The sequence below is a fragment of the Cyprinodon tularosa genome, unplaced genomic scaffold, assembly GCF_016077235.1.
Source record: "Cyprinodon tularosa strain WSP-4 unplaced genomic scaffold, ASM1607723v1 ctg968, whole genome shotgun sequence".
Classification (NCBI taxonomy): domain Eukaryota; kingdom Metazoa; phylum Chordata; class Actinopteri; order Cyprinodontiformes; family Cyprinodontidae; genus Cyprinodon; species Cyprinodon tularosa.
In genome coordinates, this window is record NW_024039749.1 from 37,833 (window position 1) to 64,977 (window position 27,145).

Sequence of the window (27,145 nt, forward strand, 5' to 3'; positions counted from 1 at the left end):
TAATGGTCAGATGAATGGAGCTGAATACAGGGAAATGCTGTGAAGTAACCTGATAAAAGCTGCTAATTACTTAAACTAATAAGGAGCTTCACCATCCCAGAGAAGAATATCTCTAAACATACAGCAAGAGATGCAATGGAATGGTTCAGATCCAAACATATTTGTGTGTACTGTAAAATGACTCACTATAGGTCCAGACCTACAATCATTGTTAAAACTTGAAAACTGGTGATTACATGGGATCTAACTGAGCTTAAGCTATTTTACAAAGAAGAATGGACATAGAAGTAACTAGATGTTCATCTGAATAGTAAACTGGACTGGGCTGAGCCACCGTATAAGAAAGGTCAGAGCAGAGTCTTCCTGCTGAGGAGATTGAGGTCTTTTGGAGTGAAGGGGGCGCTCCTAAAGACCTGCTATGACTCTGTTGTGGCATCCGCCATCTTCTATGGAGCTGTCTGATGGAGCAGTTGCTTATCTGTAGCTGAGAGAAAGTGGTTGGATTAGCTGATCTGGAAGGCCAGCTCCGTGATTAAATGCCCTCTAGACTCAGTGCAGGAGGTGGGAAACAAAGTGATCCTAACTAAACTAACATCTCTGTTGGATAATGTCTCCCACCCCATGCATGAAGCTGTTGCAGAACTGGAGAGCTCTTTCAGTGACAGACTGCTGCACCCTAAATGCACCAGGGAGCGTTATCACAGATCCTTCCTCCCAGCAGCTGTAAGAATTTATAACCACCACTGTTTCCAACAACCACAAAAAGTTGTTAGATTCATGCAGATTTTGCACAGTTTCTACCTTAGTTAAAAAACATGCTGCTGTCTATTTGCAAATCTCTGATGTTGCTCCTATTTTCAAATATCCATCAATGTAAAAATGTCCATAGTTGTATATTGGTTATTTATTCTCAATGGTGCATATTTTTATATTCTTAAAACACTTTACTGTACAGTATTTCATTGTTTATCTTTAACTCTTCATTATTATGTTATTCTTAATACATTTTTTCTGAAATCCACATCTATGTGACCATTTTTTCTACCATCTTTTGCATTTCCCCATTGTGGGACAATAAAGGGATTTTCTATTCTATTCTATTCTTTTCTATTCTATTCTATTCTTTTCTATTCTATTCTATTCTATTCTAAAAGACAGCCTCCAGGTGTGCAAAGATGTTAGACACATACCTCAGTATAACAATACAACAGAGTTAAATTTGAGGCAATCAGATATTCATTCCGCTTTTCTGAAACATTTCAACACCTATCCAGGAATCTTTCTTAGTTTCGGCATATCATATTAGAGCTGTACCTTTCTATACCTGCTAGCAGGTGTACACCGCACTTTTCAGATTTGGATTTTTGAAATATATAAGGCCATGTAACTTTTTTTTCTTCCACTGTAGCACTCATTTGTAGGACTTTATTAGCTTATAAAATACAACTCAAATAATTCATATTTTAGTTTATGGTTGATAAAACAATATGAAGTTTTTTTTAAGGAAATAAGTGTATACTGCAGGGTGTTGAACATGTTTGACAAAATAAAAAGTGATTTCTTCATGATTTAGAAATGATCAAGAGGGGAGGATTTAGAAGGAGATCCTTTTGGTGCTGTGGCAGCCAGTGGCTACAAGTGGTCCCTCCTCATGAAAGCAGTTTTTGCTCCAAGGCCCTATAAACAACCGGACCGTCTCTGTCCCCACTTGTCAAGTTATTTCTGTTCTTCCTACGGCACATTTCACGAAACATATCTCCAATCCCCTATGGTTCACTTCGACACGTATCAGGAGCAACATCCTCCAGCACGTTTCCTCCCTGTGATGCTGATGCTCGCTGCGCGCACATCAGTAAATGAATCACGTAGCACTAGAACAGTCTTTATTCATGCGATCTTGCCAGACCCTATCGGAGAAAAAAAACCCTCAAGGCAAAGATCTGTCACTGCTCACTCATTCGCTGGAAGACGATCAGAAACTATGTTAAATGCGCTCAGAAACACGCTGGAGTGCGTTGCAAGAGCTTCGAGAGGCTTCCGGTCAGAAGAGCTGAACACAGTGAGGGTAGCGGGTTTCAACAGTTGACGCGGAGAGAAGAGAAACCTGTGCGCGCAGGAGAAGCGATTAATTTTGATTATCTGAAATCTTCCACCACCTCTACGCGTTTTCCTCTTTTCTTTTTTTTTTTTTTTCACGGGTCGGTGCTGAAGGGAATTGTCTGGAATGAAGGATGGAAGAGCACCGGGTCCAATTGGACTGGATTATGGGATTACTGGACTGATTATAGGACAATCATCGGGCAAAAGTCGCAGACGCTCTTGAGCACAAAAGGTTGGATCTGGACTATATCTCAGCTTGCTGCTTATTGCGTTCTCCTTATTTGATTTTCTTCTACTTGGTGAGCAGACTGTGTATGGGGCTACGCGGAGCGAACGCCTATGTGCAACAGTGTGCCGCACAGGAGAAAGGAGGAAAGTAACATGCGATGTGGATGGCAATTGCTGCATTTTGAATGGCCATGTCAGTGTTTCGCAGTAGCCTAGGTGTAGATGTCGCATGAGGGCAATGCGCTTTTGTAAGCCGCGCTCTAACCTTCAACCACGAGATTTAAACGCTTTAACCTTGGATGCGGTTGGGAATATGAATACTTTATAGTCATCGATTATTCATCAAGTCCCCCCCCTACACACACACACACACACACACACACACATACATGCACACCTACACACCAAATAAACAGACCCCCACTTTACGTTTGGGGGGAAAGCAAAGAGAGTCTCTTGTAGTGGTGCTGAATTTGATATTTAATTTATACGCCAGGTGTCGTCGAGCGGTCATCGTTGTTTACAGAAAGAGTTCATCCCAGCTGCATCGCATCCAAGAAGGTTAAGATCCAAATTAAAAAGGAAGAGCACGGTTCAGGGATCGGTTTCATACCTAATTAGTGGGAGAAGCGCGTGAAACACATGCCCTGTGAGGGTGTAGAGCACTTGGTTTTTTTCTCCTAATCAACAGGTTGAAAGTCAACCAAATTTTTTTTGTTTTGTTTTTCTTTCTTTCTTTTTTTCTTCCAGTCTACCACTGCTGCATATATACTTAGAAGGGATGCGTCTCTCTGCACCCGTTTTCCTTTTGCTGTGGGTGAAAGCCCTCACGTTAAAAAACCTAAATTATTCCGTCCCAGAGGAGCAGGGACCTGGAACTGTTATAGGGAATATAGCAAAAGACGGTGGTTATGGGACTATAGAGAGAGGGAAAAAATCTAATTTTAGGGTGCTGGAGAATTCAGCCCCACATCTGGTGGATGTTGACCCTGAGAGTGGACTAATTTTAACCAAACAAAGGATTGACAGGGAGACGCTGTGTAGGCGCAACCCAAAGTGCCAGCTCTCCATGGAGGTGTTCGCGAATGACAAGGAGATTTGCATGATCAAGATTGATATACAGGACATCAACGACAACTCCCCTGGTTTCCCTTCAGATCATGTCAATATTGATATTTCTGAGAACGCAGCTGCTGGGACCCGTTTTCCCCTCACAATCGCACATGACTTGGATTCTGGGGAAAATGGGATAAAGACTTATCAGGTCACAAGAGATGATTACAATACCTTCTCTCTGGATTTAAAAGTGAGGGGTGATGGGACTATATACCCAGAACTGGTGGTTCAAAGACCCCTGGATAGGGAGGATCAGAGTCATCACACCCTTCTTCTCACTGCAGTTGATGGCGGGGAGTATCCGAGATCAGGCTCCATGCAGATCAACGTCAGAGTGACTGATTCGAATGACAATAGCCCTGTTTTTGAAAAATCCTCCTATATATTAGAGATTCCAGAGAATTCTCCCCCTGGAAAAATACTTATAGATCTGAATGCCACTGACCAGGATGAGGGAAGCAACGGGCAGGTGGTTTATTCCTTCACTGGATATGCATCTGAGCGAATACAAGATTTGTTCTCAATAGACCCAAACACTGGCGTCATCAAGGTCCAGGGAGAGATTGACTTTGAAGAAAATCCAATCATAGAGTTTGATGTGCAGGCAAAGGATCTTGGGCCTAATCCGATTCCAGGACATTGCAAAATTACTGTGAAAGTGCAAGACAAAAATGATAACCTGCCCATAATAAGTTTTGTTTCTGTCAGGCAGGGAGCAATCAGTGAGGCAGCTCCTCCAGAGTCTGTCATTGCGCTGGTCAGGGTGACTGATAAAGACTCAGGCCGTAACGGTCAGCTCCAGTGTCGGGTTCTAGGAAATGTTCCTTTCAGACTGCAGGAGAACAATGATAATTTCTACACTCTGCTCACGGACAGACCACTGGACAGAGAAACAAAAGATGAATATAATGTTACAATTGTTGCAAGAGACAATGGGAACCCTTCTTTGAACAACACCAGGTCCTTCACTGTGAAAATATTAGATGAGAACGACAATGCGCCACGCTTCACAAAGTCTTTGTACATACTGCAGGTGCCAGAGAACAACATCCCAGGGGAATACCTGGGCTCTGTAGTGGCTCACGACCCAGATGTGGGTCGTAATGGAACTGTGTCATACTCCATACTGCCGTCCCATATTGGAGACGTATCTGTGTACACGTATGTGTCTGTTAATCCTACAAATGGAGCAATTTATGCCTCACGCTCCTTCAACTATGAGCAGACAAAAACATTTGAGTTTAAGGTTCAAGCAAAAGATGGAGGCTCTCCTCACATGGAGAGCACTTCTGCAGTCAGGGTCAACATCCTTGATGTAAATGACAATCTTCCAGTTATAATTTTACCCTTGCTTCAAAATGATACGGCTGAGATCCCAGTACCTAGAAATGTGGGGATTGGGTACATCATTGCTACAGTTAAAGCAGTAGACCATGACCATGGAGAGAGTGGGCACTTAACCTATGAGATTACAGAGGGAAACGATGACCACCTGTTTGAGATAGACCCAATGGGCGGAGAGGTTAGAACTGCCCATGCTCTATGGGAGGAGATTACTCCAGTGGTTGAGCTGGTTGTGAGGGTAACTGACCATGGCAAACCCCCTTTATCTGCTGTGGCTAAGCTGATCATTAAAGCGAATACAGAAGCCACAGCAGGAGGGGGTTCTAACTCGAATGGGGAAGAGCAGCACTGGGATGTGTCCCTTCCCCTCATAGTTACCCTCTGCATTATCTCTGTCATGCTCCTGGCCGTCATGACTGCCATCGCTGTCAAGTCCAAGCATCAAGATAAGGATGCTGGGAATTATAACTGCCGCATGGCTGAGTACTCCAATCCTCCGGTGGGGAAGGGGAAAAAGAAAAGGATCAACAAGAGTGACATCATGTTGGTGCAGAGTGAAATGGAGGAGAGGGATTCCGGGAGCCGAATGAACGTTGTCAGCAGCCCATCCTTGATCACCTCGCCCATATGTTTTGACTACCAGAGCCCACTGCCACTCACACTGCCCAGGTCAGAGGTCATGTATCTGAAAACTACTCCCAACAGCCTGACTGTGCCCAGGTCGGGTTGCCACTCCAGCTTTGCTGGATTAAGCACAGATACTCAGGCAAATAGGATGTCAGTGATACAGGTGAGAATGATTCTCCATTTTCATCCATCTATTATTCTCTTTTATCTTCACCCACTGCTTTGCCTTACAAATCTGAAAAACCCAACCGGTGACACAGAGAACACATCATTACAATGACTTTCATTTTTTTCCAGTTTTGAAACTAGACTTATACTCTTTGCATACTAAGCATTATATGGCAACCACATGTTGAACTGTAATCATGCATTTTAAAATCATTGTGCTAAAAAAGGTTTTTCTTTTCCCTTTCTCTCTTTGCATTTGAGAATCATTGCTGAATTTGAAGTCCTATCCTTCAGAATGGCTCTTTTGGTCTCAGTAATTTAAACGTCTTCATGGTTAGACATGCAAACAGTATGAGTCTTGAGCAAGGCCGCTTTGACCCTGCCAGAATCGCTGCTATTGAGAGGGAAAACAAAAACTCTTTTGAAATGTTGGATTGGACAGGTGTTTGAGCAGCTTGTCTGATCACATTACCAAATCATTGTGCAGCAGACAGAGAGAGATGCACAGCATAACCTTACAATCACATTTTTTTGCCCCCCTTAGAAATGTGGGCCAGATCCACCCATCCACATCCAGGATTGACACGGTGTTGCCATTAATAGATTCTAGCCTTGCCTTGCAAAGATGGCAGGGTTTGAACGCCAACATGCTAATTTGACAGCATGGGCTTGTAGGACTTTTTAGCACTGCAGAATTATCTGATGTAAACGATGTTAATATCCAAGACAGTCTCATTCGGAGATCATAACACAGATGACAAGGCCTGGCACTGTCACCAGTCACTAGGGTATGTGGGTGTGATCAACACAAACACATTACTTTGAGGAGAGAAGGGGATAGATTCTGATGACAGTGGCAAATGCTAAACTCTTTGCCTTGCCAGGGAGAATACATGTTGCCACAAAGAAAATCTGCTGTTAGTCAGCTAGGCTAGCTGGTCTGTTTTTGTGTTTGTTTGCTTATATCATGAGGGTTTTGCTTAAAACATAAAAAAAAAAATGGCATTTAGCCATAATGGTTGTGACAGTAACAAGAGAGGTCTAGAGGGAGGAATGGCCACGTTTGTAGGTCTACTGCCACCACCTGGTCAAGCTTTTTTATTTTGCAGGATTTTTCTCTGAATATTAATTATTATCATTCAAAGGTAAATACATGTTGAAGCTCATTAAAAATGTGCATACTAATTACTTAGGCTACAGCGATGTGTTTTTTGTGTTTGTTGTTAAAATGCCTACATTTTCAATTCATATCAATATTTTTCCAATCTTCCAGACTGAAAATTTCTCATCAGAGCCAAATTATTCTGGCAGCAGGCAGCCTTTTGTTCAAAGGTAAGAGAAATATTCAGAGAGGTTCCTTCACTTTACAAAGTATGTAATTTATGTATTTTATTAGATCTGGTTGAGTCTAGAGAATAGGTATGGAGAAAAGTTTTTTTTATTTTTTTGCTGGTTGAATTACTTTTCCAACTTAATGCTGTTATATGAAAGTAAGATCCATCCATCCATACATACATACATACATACATACATACATACATACATACATACATACATACATACATACATACATACATACATACATACATACATACATACATACATACATACATACATACATACATACATACACTATAGAAGTGTCGTCCATATATTTTTTGTTTGTATTTGTACTTTAACAATTAGTGAATAACAGAACTTAGAACTCAGTGAAATTGAGTTTTTAAATGTACATATTAAGTGTTGAAACCCTGTACGTAGATGCTTCCTGACCACTGCCTGGTCAGAGTGTGTTTGTTTAGGTTTATAAGTGATGGCAAGTTACATTTAATTTCCCCCTCTGTCTTTTCCGTTTTGCAGCTCAACATTTAAGGACGCAGAAAGAGCAAGTCTCAGAGACAGTGGCCATGGTGATAGTGACCAAGCTGATAGTGACCAGGATACTAATAAAGGCTCACACTGCGACACATCTGCCAGGGAGGCCCTCAAGATGAAAGCAGCAGCAGTTAATGGCCAGCCTTTTGAGAAGGGTGAGTGGACATCTTCAAGATGCCTAACTGACTCTTGTAGCAGACATTGTTTGTACGTATTGCAGCAAGAACCTAGAGTTTGCTGGTGTTTAACTTGAGATTTAGAATGGCTTCTAGTTGTTGAAGCAAGAGCAAAAAGACATCCTCTCTCAACATTATCAGAAGCCGTTAGTGTAGAGGGATACTTTGTTCCACTTTACATTGCAGACATCCCAAACTGTCTCAAAGATGACATGAAGGCACTGGAGTAAAAGGTAGACAGGAAGTTTTAAAGGATGAGAGTCCAACATCTGAACATAGAATATTTTCTACATCTTCAGTCTGATTTAACCATCAAAAGGACCGGTGTCAACAGGAAACTGTGCCTCCTGACAGACTTTTTTAAACGTATCTTTTTTAAGTGGATTTGTTGAATGCATGTCTCAGGAAGCATAACAGAGCAAAATGATGGATACATGTAGTGCAATATGACTGATTGTTTCCACCTTTTACTTGGATAGATTTATTCAGTTATTGGTTTACAGTTATTGGTTTTGAGAGAGATAATGCTTGCTTTATGACTGAAAATAGAAATGGTAAATTTTATTTCACAAATCCAAAACAATCTAAAACACCAGGAGGATAATCTCAGATGACTGTCAGACTCATGGCAACCTGGGTGACCTGGCAGAGATTGATATATTTAGCTTTTGCAGATATAAACTCGAAAAACATGAAAGCCATCCCTCGCTGGTAAGATAAAAGATAATGGGTGAGGGACTGGAAGGGAAGTGGCTATGTTTTTCATTTCCTAGTCCACACCCCTGAGGAGAAATGGCTGTGGTCATCATGTCCCTATGCAGTACTTTCCACACCATTTACATTGCTAGAACTGTTTGTTTGCAGCATGCTCAGGAGGGCAGAAAAAGTAGCGCTCTTGTGACTGGCAGAGGAGATGTGCAAATCTCTCGCTGTCTGTCTCACTTTTATGTATGTGTGATTGAGTGGTTGTGTGTGTGTTCTGAGAGGAATTATGGCAGACCAAACTTAACTCTGTGGGAGGTGTAAATTCAATCGCTTCACTTTTTTCTCCCCACAGTTTGAATCAGCTGAAGTTCTGGTGCCAGTCATATGGAGAGATATCAAGAGAGACATTCTGTACATATAAAATCTGTGCAGCTCTCATGCTTATTTGTTAGACCTAGGTTTGTTAGATAACACCAATCCGGTCATGCGGCACAATGCTTTTATACGTTTGTCTGCTAGTGTTGCAGATGAAAATTCTAATGAGTTTCTAGATAAATTTTTTTTCTCTTTGATTGGTCAAAGAGAAATTGTCATTGCTAGTCAGCTGAGCAGTTAGGTAGTTAAGATTTATTTGAAGTGAGGTTCTGTGCATTTGAAATACACCATGAAATTGGGCTTGTGGAAATGAAATGATTTTCCTTTTATGATGATCTCATTGCCACTTTACTTCAACTCCCCTACTCATTACTCCCCAGATGACAATATATTGAAATGCAGTAGCTAATTACAAACTGCTTGCATACCATGTTTGTTAGAAAGTGCAATTTCAAGTATGACTGACTAATGTGGTGTGCATAGGTTATGTATTGGATCAACTGGGTGGAATGTGAAAGATATTAATGCTCACACCGGATGTATAATTTTAGAAGCTGTAATGTTGAGGCTTGTGGAAATGAAATAGTATGATTGTTTAAAAAAAAAGAGTCAGAAAACCTTCGGTTAAAGTTAATATAATATTTGAAATGTTCAGCATTAGTATAAAAGTTAAGCATTTTCCTAATTTGTTTATATTGTGTATCCTTAAATCCCACCATAAACACTACCTTATATTGCTCTGATAACACTCCTCAGTTTGAGCATGTGCTGTTAAAAATATAAGTTAGTTTTTTTCTGTGTCACTGAAATATTAGAAAATCAATAAGAGGAGGCACAAATGTTGCAGGAAAAACCATAGACAGTATAATATAATTGGAGTCGAACACTCCTAAATATTCATTCAAAATAATACAAATACAAATAAAAGTTAAACTACACATTTAGCTCTGTTTTATCCTTCCTTTCTTAGGGTGTGGTGGATTAGTAAATGTAAGTTTACTTGAAATCTCAATCAGAGTAAATCTGCCTAATCCAATATGTTTTAATCCGGAACAGCTTTACATTTATATTTGGTGTTTTTGTTACAGTAATGTAAAAGAAAAACACAAATGTGATTAATTTAAATTATATTTCTGCAATTTCTGCTGAAAATTACTTGAAACTGGCTTCAGAGTTAAAATATGACAATTGTTGGAAAAGAAGGCGCTTTTTCTCTGAATCACTGTATTATGGTATAAATGAAGATAGAATGGTCTGAAAGTCTCAAATGCCACTAAAAAAAGATTTATAATAAGCATTTTTGTCCTGAACAGCAATTAATCATTTTAAGTGTAGTTTGCAAGAGCCTCTAGCTTCACAGAACAACTCTAACTTTTATGGAGGCCGACAGATGCAAACATGGAGCAAACAGCCAAACTCGGCTCAAATGGTTAACTGAGCCCAAATGGCAAATTTCAATAAAATGAAACTTTTGATTTATAGTCCGAAACACTGACAAAAAAGACAAATAGACAGACAATAGACTGAAGTAAAAGGAAAAGTGCTTAACAGCATGTTTTAAAAAGCTGTAAACGTGCTCTATGAAAGCAGAGGCATAACAAACCATTTGGGGAAGACAACAAGTTAGGTGGTACCAGACAACCATTTAGAATATTAGTGAGAAGTTAAAACGAAAGGTTGGAAGAGAATGAAAACATTTGTTTTCCTTAAGATCTTTTAACACATAGCTATAATATCTGAAGAATAGTTGTAGTATTGTGCACATTTATTTTTGCAAAATGTTTCACTCAGTGTTGAACTGAGTGTTTTACTCCTATTGTTTATGATTTCAGATTTTTTTTCTTTGTATTTTTTTTTTTAGCCTCTTTCTGTTTCTTCGCAACTGTTGGTCCCCACATACTTTAGTCAAAAAGGTAAAATTGAAACATTAATTCTCTATGGCAGATAGTAAAGATAAACGTATAAATTTAAGTCAATGTCTGTTCTGAATTTTTATTGTTGCTGTTTAATTTTGTTTTTTGTTCTAAGATTTAAAAGAAAAAGTTTCTTACAAACACCTATAATGATATTGCTTTTCTTTCACTTAGGCTTTATGTCAAATTGATACATCAGTGATTGAAAAATCTGAAACATAAACATGAATAACAAAGTACAGGAGAAAAAAAACGTCTAAACCATTATCTGGCTTGCCATGGACCAAAGTGGATATGATAGATTTTTCTATTTGTGTATTTTATTTGCATACAGTTTTTTTGTCATAACTTTACATGTGTCCTTTCTTCCCTAAATTGTATTATACTTAGTCTATTATCAGTGATGTAGAAGAGACTAACAGTAATATTTATTGTCAAACTAGGAAATTTGAGTATTGTAAAACTGAATCAGAATGGGCCAAAGTCAGAATCAGAAAGTCAGAAACAAAATTGGCTACTGTGATTTGGCCATAACATTTCTAGTTAGTGCATCTTTTTGTTACCTTCCTTATCCTTTAAATGGTGTCAGTGTCTGCAAGATCCACATTATGCATTTTTCCCTCAGACTTGATCTTACAAAAACATCACCTGCCTACCTAAACTCTACCTCTGTGTCTTACCCAGAAATCCAGGTACTGTATATTTATTGAAGAACAAAGCCGCTCTCTTTGCAGATTTAGATAAGATAACACTATTATCCAAAATGGAGAATTTTTTGTTCAAATGCACCAACACAAAAAGCTGCCCGGTTAAGTAGTGTTGCTTTTATGTCTTTACCTTTTACCATCCCTCTAGTCTCCTGGCTGCTTTGATACAGGTAATATATGCACCTGTGCAACTTCCACTATCATGCACCCTGAATATTTATTCACTCTCACAGACACCAGATGCACGGTGGGTATGTTGCTAGGCTTTCTCTGATTCTATTTATAATGGGCAAGCAGTTACTTTTGTTTTTGTGAACCTGTTTTCTTTTATAGTTATATTTAAAATCCCAGCTATTTATTACTTATTTTTGGTTGACTTTGGCTAGATGAGATTATACAGCCATTGTAAAGCTTTGGCTTCTTTAAATCCATTATAAAATAATGTCAGACAGAAAAGGAAAGCTAATGTTAGAGGCTAATCAAAATAAAGGACACATTTTAGGGGGTGTTAATAGTTTTTCTATATTTTTATTTATTATTTTTATATAATTGTTATGACAATGAAATACACTGGGCAGTTTAATAATTTCACCTTGATTTTCATTAATAATACTACTTTTTTTAAAAATTATATAACTGCTTTTATGTAGATTAAAGGTGAATATGCAGCCCTGCTATTACTTCAGATTATGCAGCCAGGCATTCAACTACAAACATTGAGTACTCATTCTGTTGTTACTTTACCTTAAAAGCATATGCATCCCCTTGCATTAGCATCCTCTGCAAGTTCCTCTGCAGAAAGATAGCATAAAAATAATTTCAGAATACCTCTTCCTGTTCATTTCTGGATACCTTTGTTTAAATAATGCTAGTTTTTACTTTCTAAACTATAAAAAGAGGAAAAGAAATTACCATGGCACATATGAATCTCTGCTGTACTTGTTCAATTGTTTTGGGTTCTTGTCATAGCAAAGTATGTCTATATTCAAATGATGATTTTGATTAATCACAATCATTTTGTCAATATAGCTTAATTTGAAAGGACAGCGTGTTACCAATCTGTCTTTTCATTAGCAAAAATCAAGCATTGCTTTAATAAATACATATTCTGCCAAAGTGTGTTGTCTCAGACGCTCGGATGAGAGGCAAAGCTGTCGACCAATTACCAACTGGTGGTAAATTAAATAAAGTGATAGAGGAGTAATCCAGACAGACTTGGCCAACACCAGCAAGTAGTGGAGTTCTGCTGGGAGCATCTGGCAGAGCCCCCAGTCAGGAATGTATTAAACTCTCACCTTCTATACAAGTTCTCTCGGATTCTGGGGGAGGCTGATGACATGGAGTCTCAGTGGACCATGTTCTCTGCCTCTATCGTAGATATAGCTTCTTGTAGCTCTGGTTGCAAGGTCTGCCATGCTTCTCATAGCTGTGGTTCGCACTGGTGGTGGATACCAGCAACAAGGGAGTTTGTCAGTCTGAAAAGAGAGTCCTGTTGAGCCTGGTTGGCTTGTAGTCGTGAGGCAGCAAACAGTTACTGTGAGAGCAAGCGTGCCAGTGCCCGGATGAATGATAAACTTTGTCCCGGAAAGACTTCAGAAAGATACCACAAAGAAATACCTTTGTTCATGCTAATACCGATTCTGGCCAACTGTCTGGCATATCTGGAGGGGGAAGCAATGCTTTGCTAACACACTTTATAGTGCGGGAGAGAGAGAGGAGTTGCTGACTTGACTAAGGACATTGTCAAATGGTGGAAGAGATATTTTGAGGTCCACCTTAACCTGTTTGTAGTGCCTTCCCTGATGGAACCAAAGAGTGGAAATTTTGGCATTGTTTATCACCCATTATGGTCAATGAACTTTATGGTGACAAGGCTTCAGGACTAGTTGAGATCCACCCTAAGGGCCAGGGGGTTGGCTCCGCTTGTGAAGGGGAAGATGGGGATATGTTCCATCCATAGGGGAATCCCACTTCTCAGCCAAAAAGGCCAATATGAGGGTGCTCGAGAAGAGAGTCCGGCCAACTGTTGAACCTCGGCTTTAAGATGAGCAGTAAGATTTTTTTTCTGGCTGGAGAACATTGGACCTCTACAAGGCACTTTAGGGTTCATGGCAATTTGCTCAGTGGTGCACATGTGCATTCAGCCATATCCATTGTTGTGGCCTGTGGGCGGCTCTATGGCTTTATGAGATACCATCCAATATCTCTACAAGTTGTGTAGGAGCCTGGTACACATTGGTGACATTAAGGTGTTACTGTTTTCATGTCATGTTGGGGTTCAACAAGGTCAGTTTCCTAGGGTTAGCTAAGGACCTGAGCTTGTCTGGCTTGAGGAGAAATGGATTTTGTCACTGCTGTATAAGGATGACATGGTTCTGCTGCCCCCCTCTTGCCAAGGCCAACATGATGAGCTGTGTTAGTTTGCAGCCAAATGTGAAGCAGCTGGTATGAAGAGCAGCTCCCTCAAGTCCAAGGTCATGGTTTTCGACCAGAAAAAAGTGGCCTGCCCTATTCATGTTGGAGGAGAGCCCCTGCCTCAAGTGGAGCATTCAAGTATCTAGGGCTTCACAAGTGAGGGGAGATCAACAGGCACTATGTCTCCAGATGGCCCTGGAATGCCTTGGGGCTGGAGGAGGTGTTTGGGGAAAGGGAAGTATGGACGTCTCTCTTGAGACTGCCCACTCCATAACTTCATCCCAGATAAGTGGAAGGTGATTAGTATCAGTACAACTATATTGTCATGCTTTATTTTGAATCCACTGTTTAATTCTATCAGAACTATTTCGTTATAGCACTCTTTTTAAACTTTGCTTTAGTTACTGTATTAACAAGGACAGAAACATTTCTGTTTAAAAACAGTTTAAGTTTTAGATATCCTGGACAAAAACATAATACTTTATGCAATGTAATACTATGGATAAAATAAATGTTGAACACGGAACAATTTTTTGTCACTAAATATATTTTTAGAGGTGCTATTGACATGACACTTTAACCAGACGCCAGTAACAATCCATGCAATCGACAAATAAAAAGAAATCAAACCACAGATATACAGAAACTAAGTTATGTGCATAAAGTAAAGTGACAGGGGAAAAGTGTTGAACACGTCAACAAAGGGGAGGTACAAAAAGGTACGGAAAGCCGAGACACCAACCAAAATTTCTCAGTAATTATAAAGCAATCCTGCTCATTGTCAGTGCAAATTAATATTATCTGGTTCAGTTCTAAATGATGGCCTATAAAAAGGTATCTCTAATAATCTAATAATCTTATAATTTGGAAGTGGAAAGAACATAATTTCACCAAGATTTCTGACAGAGGAGTGAAAAGAATTATTAGAAGAGCTGTCCAAGAGCCAAAAAAACACTTGTGGAGAGCTTCAGAAAGACCTGGAATTAACAGGTACAATTCTTTCAAAGTAAAAAATAAATAATACACTAAACCGTCATGGCCTGTATGTACGCTCACCATGCAAGACCACATTGCTGAAGAAAAAGCATTTTGAAGCTTGTTTAAAGTTTGCTGCACAACATTCAGACAAGCCTGTGAAATACTGGGAGAATATAGTCTGGTCAGATGAGACTAAAGTTAAACTCTTTGGATGCCATAATACAGATCATGTTCAGAGGTCAAATGGCACTGTACATCTCCCCAAAAACACCATACCAACAATGAAGTTTGGAGGTGTGAACATTGTGGTTTGGGGCTGATTTTCAGCATCTGATACTGGCAAACTTCAAATCATTGAAGGAAGGATGATTGGAAAAATGTACTGAGACATTCTTGATAAGAATTTTCTCCCATCTACAAGGATGATGAAGAAACATTAAACATGGATGGACATTTCAGCAAGACAATGACCCCTTTCTCTAGTTAAAAAATAAATAAATAAAGCTGACCCAGCCAATAGCCTGACTTGAATCCACTAGAAAATCTATGGAAAGATTTGAAGACTGTTTGTGCTGAAGAATGGACAAAAATGACAATTGAACAATGCATGTGACTAATTTCTCCATATAGGAGGCATCTTGAAGATGACATTGGGAACAAAAGCTTTTGTACAAAGTACTAAATAAATTTCAGTATGAGTGTTCAATACTTTTTCCCTCTGTCATTTCATTTTATTACACAAAACTTCATTTCTAGGCATCTATGGTTTGATTTCTTTGTATGTAAGGATTGCATGTATTGTTACCGACATCTGGTGAAAATGTCATGTCATTAGCACCTCTAGAAAAATATTAACTGAGAAAAATGGTGGCGTGTTCAATACTTATTTTACCCGCTATAAATCACTTTTAATTCAAGTCATTGAATATTAGGCATTTACCCAGACCTCATCCCCATGAATGAAGTTACCACATTAAAGTTAATAAAGTAATTATGTGCTTAACTTTTGTCCTAAATACATTTTTTGATTGTGAGCTTCAACATGCAGTTCAAAAACGATGGTGTCTCTTTCTAAAGTTAAAACTGTTCTTATCGCAAGTGTCATGTTTTGCTCCTGCTGGCAATCTTTTCATGTGGAGCACATAGCTGAGGTGTCAAGCTAACAGCATGTTTATGATATGTTTTGCTGTGGTTCCTTGACAGTTTATTTAAACTGTTTTTAGTCAGTGGTGTGTAAGCAAAACTTACTGAAAAATTGCCTTCTGCTTTACACAGTTTTTAATGAATAGTGCTAATCTTCTTTCTGCATAGCTGCACTCAATACAAACAACTTTATGACAGCAGCTGCAGAAGCCAGTGCATCACAGTGTTCATGCAGAATATTATTGTAAAAGTGTTAATAAATGAAGACTGTTATGAACAAGATAACAAAACAAAACAAAATATAGAATATAGACATTGTTTTTTAGAAAAAACAATAGATTTGCACAGCCCTTTGTAGTATGGGTCTCACTAAAATAACTTCAAAGACAATGCACCCACAACAGGGATAAAGACTGCAGTTTAGAAAAGTACTTTTTTACTTATCATGAACAAAATTGTTAGACTAATAACCTAAAGTGTGGTCATTACATCTCTTACGTTTTGCAATATTAATAGAACAGTCAAATCTCAAAAATTCTTTTGCATAATAGTATGATAGACAGATGTCAATTTATGGTTTATATCATAGTCAGAAACAGGATGTATATAAAAAAAATAACTGGTCAGAATTTTATGTGACAGCAGATAACAGCAATGTGTTGATAACTTTTAAAAGCATTAATTTTATAATATACTTTTTTTTGTGTGTGTTTTAAAAGCTAAACGCCAATTTCCGTATACTTAAATTATGACCGTTTTAAATATTTTTTGTTTGTTTTGTTGTCTTTGGTTTAGGTAAGAATCAATGATATTAATGTTTAATTAAAGTGTTAATTTATCAGAAGTCATAAAAAAATAAATATGGAGAATAAAGGTATTTTGGACAAAAAGATAGAGGTATACGGGGCATGTTTGTAGAGAATTTGCTTAATCCAAAACTCTGTAGTCAACAGTTAGCACACTTTAGAACAGTTTAAAAGCTTTAGGCCTTAGAAAAACAGATATAAGATAAATCAACAATATCTCCTTGAAAAAAAATGTCAAAGAACTATACCTACCATCAACATTTAAATCATCAAGTGCCCTAATACTGGATTAACAATACCATTTAGCTTTGTCCATTTTAGCATAATTAACAGTTTCATCCTACCCTGTGGTTTTGTGTGGGTGAATTTGTGTAGGTGTTAATACACTTTAGCCACAGTGTGTGATAGTTGTGGCATGTACTATGAAAAAGAGCTTGCATTGTAAGGGTGATATAATGGTGCTCATTTCCACAGCTCTCAAATGTTCTTGCATCCATGTTGTTCTCTTGATGTTCTGTCTTTCATCAAACTTGTGGAGGAATGTAGGATAAAAAGTATGAATGCTTTTAACATGGGCATGCTCTCACTTATTTCACACATTATGAGAAGCTTTCTCTTGTTCAAGACTCTTCCTCGTCAGAGCTGTGTTTCAAAATGAAATCGAGTGCCTCATTTAGCCAGACACTTGCTTGAGGGACTTTGATAATGTGAGCAAGACAAAACGGTGATCAAAGTGGCATTAAACCATGATTGAACTATCATAGGTGTTTATATTAAACTTATCTGGAATATGTAGGACTTTTACAGAATTTACTGTTTCTGTTAGTATTAGATTTTTTTTTACATAAAAATCAAACTACTCAATCCTGTTTAATTTTATATATATTTAAAAAGAATTACACTGGACAAAAATAAATCATATACCAAAACTAATTTAGTGATCTGTATTGAAATCTATGTATTTGTTGTGAAAAGCTTCTAGAGTTTCAAAGAATATATATATCAGTTTATTAATAACTTGATTTTTTTTTCAAATGTATAACCGGTATCTTGTCAAATATAAGATCAGTCAAAGAGCAGTCCTTTTATTTCCAGTTCAGATCAGATGAATGCCTATATTAAAAGCTCACAAGATTACTTGATAAAATTTTAAACAACCAATTTAACAGTGACGTTGTTGTTCGAGGTCAGAAACAAAAATGAGTCCTTATACCAGAGTGCCTACCCCGTAATGTAAGAGGTTTATTCACACTAAAAATGACCTGATAAATTAGCAAATATGATTCTAGGTTTTGACCCTGTAAACTACTGGGTCAGTATTACCTGGTAAATCAGTTCTGGCTTTATTCACACATAACCCTGTGGTAGGTTACTAGTATAAGGTTGCAACTCTAAAAAAAAGCTTTAGAGTAAACTTACATCCGTAGGCAGAACAAGAGGAGGATGAAATTGTGGTTTTGTTTTCATTAGTAAGAAATTAATGAAAACTATTCGTTTCTGCAAACCCATACCATATTTTTGGCACATTGCTTCATGTCCAAACACGCCTTAGTGCTTTATTGTCAAATTAATTTTGATAGCTGACCAACATGGTCTCAGAAAGGAAAAGAAATGTCACCCACTATGAAAATTGGCTTTTCATATTTCTTTCAGTCTGTTTTATTATACATGTGAGATAAGTTCTGGTAGGAAATTTACATTAGGGGTTAAGAATCCTAACATTTTATATGTGTTTTACATTTAAAAAATAGGCTTTTCATTATGTGTTGTTTGCACATTGCTAATATACTCATGAATTAATTACTCACTATTAGGATCACTAATATGTTGGTACTATTAAAGGTTTTCTTATTTTATTTCATTTTAGGTATGAAGTAAATCCTGTTCTTTTTAGGCACTTTGCTTTAAGTTCCTTCCACATTTTTTGGCACAGGTGGTAAGGTTTTCTTGATAGTTGAATCCCTTAAACCAATATCAAAACTTCAAAATAAAAATCCTATCCCTCACTTTTAGTAAATATACTTTTTAAAATAACATCAGCAACCAAAAAAAAAAAAAACACACATTAATAAACGATAGCTGTTAATGTGTGTAATGTGCATCACCAGTGCTACAATTAATGCTTTCCTCATGATTGCAGTAAAGGATTGTAATTGAAAGCAGCGGTAAGCAAAATTTTACCACTAGGTGGGCTGTTGAGCACTGTTTGTAGACCAAAACAAGGGCTCTGTTCGAATTCATGGGCTGGTCTTCAAAGGACGCGGTCTACCTGGACTGGATCCTTTGAAGTCCTTGAAAATAAGGAGTTTCTAGACGGAAGAGTTTTGGCTGTGATTTTAAACAGGTCTATTCTTCTGCGGGTTTTACCGCCGTAGCCTATGTTGCTTAGGAACCTTGACAGTTGACACACAAAAGCAGGAAAAGAATGAATACCGAAGTTTTCAAAACTGTTTGTTTTTATTTATTTATTTATTTATTTATTTTTTATTGTAAAGTGAACAAAGACTACACTCACGAGAATTCAGAGTGGAATTAAGGGCGAAAACCTCCGCGATCATGAACAAATAAAAGCAAATGTTATGTTCATCAGTTAAATGCTTTCATTTTGCACATCTCTGATGTTCTTGCTATTTTAAAATATCCATTACTGTAAAAATGTCCATACCTGTATATTGGTTATTTATTCTCCAGGTACACAGTTTAATATTGTTAAAACACTTTACAGTATTTTATTGTTTATTTTTTACCTCTTCCCTATTATGTTATTCTCATACATTTTTCTAAGGTCCACATTTGTGTGACCATTTTCAATAATCTTTCTGCTGCTGTAAATTGCCCATTATGCATCAATAAACATATTTTCTGTTCTATTCTATAAAAGGGGTAAAAAGATATAAGTAAATCTAAACAATGTATGTGTAAAATATATTTGCAAAATCTCTTATATTCAACAACAAAAAATACGTAGTTAAGCAAATTGTGCAAAACAGCAATAAAAAAACCAAAATAATATCAGATTATTCCCCACACTGTAGATATATTAGAATCTGTCCTTATATTACTGCCAAACCCGTTTACACAGTAACAGATAAAAAACTTTAGATAAATGTAACATCACCGCCACATATCTGACTCAATAACCATTTAAAACAACTATTTTCATTCATGTCAGACGGAACTATTCACATACTTGGATTATATTAAACTGAACTTCCAATATTCACCACTGTTTGGAGCCAAGTACCATTTCCTCTGATAACAGAGCAGCCGGCTTGCTTGGTCTTGCAATGAATCCTGGGAAAACCAAGGATAGAGAGGATACATCAGACCCATCCTTCAAATCGGACAAAAAAGATGTAGGCCACATAAAGAGGAGCCTTGGAATCCGACCAGACCTCGACCCTGCAATATGACGTAATCGTCCTTCGAATCTGGCCTCCTGAGGATGCAGCCCATGAATTTGAACAGAGCCAACATGTGTGACAAACAATGTCAGTCTCCACCTACAATCCAACTGAAATCACTCCCTGACTCCTCACCTTCTCTCACATATTTGTGCGTATGAGGCAGACATACAGACATCTTTCTCTATGTCTGCTTCTATCTCCTTGAACCCCAGTTGGCCTCGGCAGATGGCCACTCACTGTAAAATGGAGTTTTCCTCTCCACTGTCATTACAAGCATGCCTGATTGTAGTCAAGTCAATAAGTCGATGCAATAAGCTGGTTTTCCTTAGATAGAAAAATCTGAATCAATCTGACTGTATGATCTTGATGAATTGTCTCTGTAAAGTCTCTTGATATGACATTGAACAAATTGAAAATGGTACTATATGAATATACTAAAATTAAGCGACGTTTGACTTTCAACAATGCCAAACTAATCAAAAATTTCCAAAACCAGAGTTTCACAGTCGGAGTAAGAATCAAAACCTTTTTAATAGCTGGAAATATTTCCCAAGGCTAGACAAGGACCCAGAGTTTAGCCAGGTTTATTTGTGTTGCGTGCTACACTGGGAATCCAATTAAATAGCAGAAAAAAAGAAATTCCCCTTAAAAAACAAGACTTTAAATAAAATACATATGTTAATAGATAGTATAATTCTCCATAAACTCAGTAAAGAGAAACATGCATTTAACCTCTGAATTATTAATGACTCTGACAGATTTATAGTTAAAAGCCATTTTTAAGCTTTAGTAACATGCATCCTCTAACTTTAACTATAATATTGAAGTTTTGCACTGACCAGATCAAAATCCCAACTTTTTTATGATAGAAATCCTGTGGAAGTAATTAAAGATGTTTTAAGTAATTAAAGATGGATGGTGATCTTATGCCAAGAACACCATCCAACCCAAAGACTTGGAGTGTACAGTATCACCAGGAACAAATCTGTAAAATGACAGTATTAAAGCAGATCAGAATTTGTAAGTAAAGTTTGATTGCTGTAAAGCAAATACTTCATTAAACATTTACCTGATTCCAATTGTAGTTTAAGATGTTTTTATCCAAAAAGTGTCTGATCCTGCTTGTTATATAAAGTCATCATTAGTGATGCAGTCCCCTTATATATTCAATTATACCCTTTTTAACTCAAAATGTTTACAAATCCTTTTTTCTCACTTTGTGGTATTTTAGACTAGAAATTGTATTTTTTTTTTAAAAGCAGTACAAGGGATTTTTTTTTTTAAGAAAAATTCTAGAAGAGCTTTGAATATTAATTACTACACTTATGAGAAATTAGAAGAATTCTGAAGGCAAAAAACAATGTGCTTGTTGCATTAATCATTTTTGTACTCTTGATGGGATACTTTTTGTTTTTTGTCAATGTGTCAACGGGCCCAAGGTGTGGCCCACTCTTTCTTTTGCCAAATTTCAACCGGGTATGGCTCCACTGCTACAGTACCCAACTACCACTTTAGCCCCATAAAACTCATACAGAACATGCATGGAAAATGATTTTTCCTTTTATTGTAAACCTTTATTTTATTCAAATAGCAAGAAATACATATAGGAAAGTTAATTGGAATTGTAAATGCTTATGGACAAAAAAAATAATAAAACTGGAACAGAGAAACATACAATAGATGTAGGAGTGATTCAACAAAGCTGATTAGGTATTCACTACCTTTATACAGACATGTATGACCTGACCTATGAGGGTCTGTATGGTCATAAGCACTCAAAAGTTGAGTGGAAAAAGCTGTTTACTCTTCATTCTCAATAAACATCCTGATGAAGGCACAGCAGAGCATCTCTCGCTCCAGCTGAAGAGCAGGATGCTGCTGGATAAAAGATATTTATATCAAATTAATTTTTTTGTCTGTGTTGCTTGTTGAAATAAAAAAAAGAAACACTTTTTAATTTTTAAACTTTTAGAACACAGTTTACTCTGAAGTACATATATTTTTTACTAGGGGTGTCTAAATCTTTTTTTTTTGGTTATGTTTAAAGTCTTTAAAGAACATGCATTTGCCAAGTCCTAGATCAACACCTGCTTCATAACTCAATATTCAATAAGTTTAGTTTGTAAAAAGAAAACAACAAGACAAAAATACCTTTTATTGTGGTCACATTAGTATTATGATTGTATCTAACTTCCTTCTATCACCAGTAAAGTTTTAAAAGCTGCTTTCTTCTCTGTCTGTTGTTTTTAACAGGGATTTCATGCCATCTAAACTATAGTGTCTGCAGAGATTGAAGCTGAAATAAAAACACTATCATGCTCACTTTGTTGTTGTATTGTAAAAAAAAAAAACATCTGATGCAAATATATTTCAGGTATTTTATTAGTTTTTTTGTCTGTATTTTAATAAAACAATTTCAATGAATAATAATTTTGTCAAATACGAGTTTTCTAAATACAAAACGTAAGTTGCTTTAGGACTATTTTTGTTAAGGGCTGAAAAACTAAATTGATATGCCTAAAGTGCTGCAAAACCACGCTCTTTTTCAAGGGGAATTGGTAAATCTAAAAAATGTATTTAAGCTTAAGTAACATGTTTCTTCTAACTTGAACTAATATTGAAATTTTGCAGTGACCCGGTGAAACTTGAATATGATAGAGAATCTGTGGAAGTAATTAAATATTATGCTAAGAACACCATCCAACCCAAAGACTTGGAGTCTATCACCAGGAATAAATCTGTAAAATGGCAGTCTAAAAGCAGATCAGAATTTATGAGAAAAGTTTGATTGCTGTAATGCAAATACATCATTAAACATTCACCTGAGTCCATCCAATAATCTGTTAGCTCATTGCACCACTGCACCCTGGTGCACTTAAATTAAAATTAATCATTGCATCTTATCCATTTTCTTGTGAATAACAAATTAACTTTAGGTGCATGACTAGATTCTCTGTAATTAACCAAAATAATGAGTAGTTTCGATTATTCTTTGAACATTTTAAAGTTTAAAAATTTACCTGAATAGTACAATCTCTCTTTGAATATGTAGGCAATTGTAAAGATTAAAAACAGATGTGTCTGTTTTGAAAAAAACTTGAAAATATTTCTTCAATATTTTCAAGCTGTGCACAAAGAAATAGACGGAGATAAAAAAAAAAAAAAGCTTTTCAAGAGTTTGCCTGCTTGCTGAGTTACATTAGTCAGTTATAGATGTTTCTTCAACTTGTTTTTCTAAGGTTCAGAACAGCAACCTAAAGGTCCAATTATGTCTTAGTTTTTAGAATTATAGAACACAAACAACCAACCTACTTAGAGCCCGGAGTTAAAGTCTATAAATAACAGTACTTAGCATAAACAAATGAAAAAAACATTTACATACACTGTAAAAGAGACAGATATCCTATGTCTTCCTCCTTATCTGACAATATAACAAAACCTTTCTATACTTGGGTTAATTTAAACTGCTAAAAAAAAAAATATTCATATTGACTGAATGTCTAAATCTTTACTTTCTTCAAAGTGGTTTTTCCAGAAGTAAAATGAAAGCTAGAATAAAGTTTGCAAAAGCACACAATGAGAAACCTTGAATTTTGGAGCTATATATCTGATCTGCTTAAACTGAAATTAAAGTTTCCATTTCTAGATTTGAAGCAGAAAATGCCAAAGCTTGATCAAGTTTTGTTGCTGCAGGAGGGATTTTTGCATTCCACAGAATAAATGAGATCCTATAGAAATATTGAAACAGCATCTAAAGACTCAAGCCTAGAAATTGGTGAAAGTTAAGCTTTGGAAAAAAAGGCTCCTGCAGATTTACAATGATCCTGAGTCGTCAGTTTAACCGATTTTAAAATGGCATAAGCATAACATCAATGTTTAAGAGTAGTTATCAAAAGCCATGAAGCTTAAATAGAAGAAATTTATAAAATTTTAAAGATTTGAAGAGATTAAAGACACTTAATTAAAACTTCACATTATTCTGAAAATGAGACAAAATAAACAGCTTTGCTATAATAGCCAAATTAAGAGGACCAGTTAGAGTGGCTGATTTAAAATCAGCCATTCACTGTTTTTTATTGTTTCTTTTATACAAGATATGTAATTTCTGCAGTAGATTTTTGATAGAGCATCATATTTAAACAAACTTAATTGTTAAAAAGCTGTAAGTGAAAGCAAAAACACTGCTCAAGAAAACATGAGAGGCTTTTGTCTAATGGGCGAAAGTTAGAAGAGTGTATGACCACTTAGCTCTTATCGGAACATGCATGCTAAATTGAAATTGTTTTTCGCAATTTGAAAGGTTATAGCTAAAAGTTTAACTCCCAGCCAGTATGTGGGAAACTTGTGCTCCTCCACTCTCATTTTGAACTTTTTACTATTTACGAATGCTAACATTTTGGTTAGCATTCGCAAACATTTAACATTCAGAAAAATGACAACCTCTGAGTGGCTTCTGAGCCCCTTTGCTTTCTGAAGTTGGCACCATTGCTCAAAACCAATAGTCACCCTTGTAATGCCCGAGTTCAATCTCAAGTATCCAATTATCTATTCTTATTGATGCAGAATTATTTTGTGTTATGAGTGGCATCATAACATGACTAAATTTTATATACTTTAGACTCTTGAAAAATGCATAAAACAATTATGTATATACTTTTTTATTATAGTTATCATTTTGTATTATTTATAGTTTAATTTCATACCACTATTTATTGAAAAAATCATAATTTTGCTAAAATGTTTTAGCTTTTATCTTCAGCTAAGCTCTGATAAAGATGCAAATAAAAATAAAAACATTGGTTGTTCTAAACCAGAGGACACCTTCACAACTTTTTAAGAATACCATGAGAAAAATTTGGTATAAGTATCATAAATAACTATTTTGTCTAATTATTATAAAAGCAAAGAGCATAATTAATTGCAGAAATATATTTGTCATATTATGAAAGTTGGGTTATGCTTTGACATATGTGATATAAAATGACAACAAAGATGCTGTTAGTTGAAGTTTAAGTATAATGCTTGAATATGTGTTTGCTTGCTGTGTCCTAGAATTGCTGCTCATCCTTCAAAATGTCATGTGAATTTTCCTTTGGGTTGTTTATACTTACCACAGCAGGCACCAATAACAAATGTTTAACTGTTTTTGCAGAGCAAGACAAATCAGTCCACTGCACGGATGAATGTCGTGCACTGGGACACTCTGACAGATGCTGGATGCCAAAGCTACGGGTAGGAAGCCAAGCAGACAGCGCAGATAATCGCACCAACCTTTTCATCCCTGTGGGAATGGATGCCATGGTAGAGACAGAGATTTATGGCACCATCAGCTGCAACAGCAGAAAAACCCTCACCACGTTCGGAAAAGAACAGCGGGACAGTACAATCCTTGTGGCCAATGTTAAACCTTACTTAAAATCGCAGCGTGCGCTAAGCCCACCGCTCCAAGAGAGTCCATCTGCTTCCAGCAGCCCCACCAAGAGCACTGTTCCCCCGGACTTGGCCCTCCGAGAGCCCAAAGAAGATAGGGATGTGGGCTCAGACAGCAGTGCCTATGGCCCTCCAGATGGCCAGTGCTCCCCAATGCACACGGAGCTGGAGGAGCCCTCCTATCTGACCTGTGAGCTCAGGCCTAAGTCCCTGTCAAGCTGTCTCATTCACAGCTCTGTCATCAGTCAGGAGTGCGGGGGGTCGGATTGTGCTCCCGACCAGAGGGACTCTGGCAACTGATAGGTGAGGCGACGGCACTCTGGAGCTCTCTCTCACCTGTCAGGGGTGCGATGATGAAGATAATATCCCTGTTTGATGACCGGGAGTTGATTTATTTTGACCCACAGAGGTATTCAAGCGCATTGTATAACCAAAAACCATCTGCTTTCTATGTTTTATGTTCGGTTTGTTTATTTTTTCTAATTTTACTTTGTGACTTGTTGTGTTTAGGTGAAATATGTGTCCTTGACTGGTGTGAACGTTTGGGGTTGGATATTGGGGTGGTGGGGTTCAGTGATTACCTGACTTCAGATGTTTTCATGGTGTACTGTACATGTCAATTTAGATGTCTGTATTTTACACATTTCCAGCTCAGATTTTGTGAGGCAATTGAACAAACAGCTACTGTTACGCTACAAGTCCTGTCTGCTTTTGTACAGTGAAGCTTTCTGTCCCCATTTAGTGTATAAGGATCATTACTTTGAATATCACAAAGAAGCCGAAATACATATCAAGTGACGTTACATTCAAAAAAGTGAAGTGTCTTATGAACTGTTAATGGTGGTGCAACAGGGAATGTCCCTTTTCATAAAACCCATTTAAAGTTCCTAAAAAAATGAAAAATTTTTTTAAGAATGTATTTGTAATTTTATTGTCGTCCTCTCTGCAGTTTATGTGGGAATAAGCTGTGCTTAATGTGGGCTACTGTACTCGTTGTGTACTTTATTAAATTTGTATACACTGTGCTCATGGAAGGCAGTTATTTTTGACTGGCACAATTCCTGAAGCTGTCATGTTTTACGTGAAAGTAATTGATTTGTGTATTTTAAATGGTCTTTTACATATTCATTACAGACAGTACAACCTATCCAGGCAGATTATAATAAAAAAGGTGTCAAAATATATTGTTTTTAACCCTGCAAAATATCACAGCTCTCTCACAGTTATAAACCCATTTAATAAGAGACTGCAAGAAGAGAGTGTCTGAGTGATCAATGTTTTTATTAGCAGTGTAGAGCAAAATAACAATGTGCTGTTCCTCCCATCACTAGTCATTGTTACACACTGCTGGTAGGCCAGCTAAATAAGGAGTGGTATGCGTTTTCTTGCTGACAAAATAAAAGAATTTAGAGTTTGTAAACTTTCTAAACACTGGGAACAGTATGTCTGGTCAGCAATGGAGTGTAGGCTTGAAATCTAATTACCTTATCAGATGATTTCAGCTTGTTTTCCTCTTTACACTTGAAAGCTACAACTAAGTTAAGCAAGTGTTTTTTTATACATCATTTTTTTTGCTTAAGTGTATGTATCATAATTTAAAAAAAGGATCAATAAATGGATTCAACATCATCA

At 36.9% G+C, this 27,145-nt stretch overlaps 1 protein-coding gene across 1 annotated transcript; it reads left to right on the plus strand.

Moving 5' to 3' along the window:
• Positions 1-1,794: 1,794 nt before the first annotated feature.
• Positions 1,795-27,145, plus strand: LOC119776923 (protocadherin-17-like). Its single transcript, XM_038275582.1, has 4 exons — positions 1,795-5,578; positions 6,857-6,915; positions 7,444-7,613; positions 25,236-27,145. Exons 1-4 carry the CDS (start codon positions 3,110-3,112, stop codon positions 25,811-25,813), a joined length of 3,276 nt encoding a protein of 1,091 aa, XP_038131510.1. The 5' UTR covers positions 1,795-3,109; the 3' UTR covers positions 25,814-27,145.

What these genes read in the sequence shown, in the direction of transcription:
- LOC119776923 (XM_038275582.1), top strand. Translation starts at nt 3,110, where the DNA reads ATGCGTCTCTCTGCACCCGTTTTCCTTTTGCTGTGGGTGAAAGCCCTC. An exon ending in ATAGGATGTCAGTGATACAG is followed by an intron (nt 5,579 to 6,856) that starts GTGAGAATGATT and finishes CCAATCTTCCAG; the next exon opens with ACTGAAAATTTCTCATCAGA. An exon ending in TGGCCAGCCTTTTGAGAAGG is followed by an intron (nt 7,614 to 25,235) that starts GTGAGTGGACAT and finishes CTGTTTTTGCAG; the next exon opens with AGCAAGACAAATCAGTCCAC.